This window comes from Manacus vitellinus, unplaced genomic scaffold (genome assembly GCF_001715985.3).
Source record: "Manacus vitellinus isolate BGI_N305 unplaced genomic scaffold, ASM171598v3 scaffold_138_pilon, whole genome shotgun sequence".
Classification (NCBI taxonomy): domain Eukaryota; kingdom Metazoa; phylum Chordata; class Aves; order Passeriformes; family Pipridae; genus Manacus; species Manacus vitellinus.
Window position 1 is genome coordinate 203,623 of NW_021938994.1, and position 1,233 is coordinate 204,855.

Consider the following 1,233-nt stretch of genomic DNA (forward strand, 5'->3'; position numbering starts at 1 on the left):
GATCCCGGGGACATCCCGGGCACCAAAGCCCTGCTGGAAGGATCTCAGAATCCCAGGATTACTGAGGTTGGAAAAGCCCTCCAGGATCACCAATTCCACCCTGTGCCCCATCCCCACCTTGTCCCTCAGTGCCACACATCCAGTCCTTCCCTGGACACCTCCAGGGCTGGGCACTCCAAGCCTCCCTGGGCAGCCCCTGCCAAGGCCTCACCACCCTCTCCATGGGGAAATTCCTCCTGATTTCCAACCTGACCCTCCCCTGGCACAGCTGGAGGCCGTTTTTCCCCTTGTCCTGTTGTTCCCTGGGAGCAGAGCCAGACCCCCCCATTGCCACAACCTCCAAGAGGGTCCCCCCTGAGCCTCTTTTTCCTCCAGGATAAAGAGGGAAATTCTCCCACCAAATATTCCCACCTCCAGGGCACCCCTGCTGGAAAAACAGCTGGAAAAGCAGCACATCCTCCTCCCTCACCAGCCTGGAATTCCCCTCTGAACATCCCACCAGGGGTGGGAAACCCTCGCCGGGGACACGACGGCGACGGGAGGACGCGGGATGAGGAACCTCGGGATGAGGAACCTCGGGATGAGGAGCCCTGGGATGAGGAGCCCTGGGATGAGCCCCCCTGGGACAAACTCTGGATTAGGGGCTTGGGATGAGCCCCATCCCTACCCTCGGTGAACTTGATGATGTTCTCCAGCAGCAGAGGGTACTTGGTGAGCCGCTGCATCTCCGAGATGATCAGGTCCTTGAGCTGCAGCCGCCGGCACTGCGGGTTGCTCTCGGCCTCCTGGGATTGGGAGGGGAGAGGAGAGGCTGGGACACATCCCAAAGTGGGATGCTTTCCCAAGGGGTGGGAATTCCCTGGGGAAGAGGAGGGCCAGACCTGCATGAAGATCTGGAAGCGGGTCTCCTTGCGCTGCTTGGTCTTGATGAGCTCCAGGGCGATGGACTGGTAGGAGCAGAAGGTGGCGGCGACCTGCTGGATCTCCTCCTTGGCAGGGCCGTCAAACTGGGAATTGGGGGGAAAACCAGGATCAGGGACCCCCCAGAACTCGGCCCCGGGGCTCCCCAAGCTCCTCCACCCCCTTTAGAGAGGGGACAACCGGCCCTTGTTCCCCCTCCTCACCCGGGACAACATGAGATCCCCGATTTCCTTGATGATTGGTCCTTCCTCCCGCAGCTTCTTCATGGATTCCGAGAGGGAATCTGGGGAGGATTCGGGATCAGGTGACACC

At 60.8% G+C, this 1,233-nt stretch overlaps 1 protein-coding gene across 1 annotated transcript in view; it reads right to left on the reverse strand.

Annotated features, from left to right (window-relative positions):
- Positions 1–1,233, reverse strand: part of LOC103764756 (rho guanine nucleotide exchange factor 11) — a 31,279-nt gene that overhangs the window by 15,701 nt on the left and 14,345 nt on the right. The window contains 3 exon segments of the mRNA XM_029958038.1: positions 668–785; positions 882–1,007; positions 1,125–1,225. Coding sequence (XP_029813898.1) covers positions 668–785; positions 882–1,007; positions 1,125–1,225 — 345 coding nt within the window.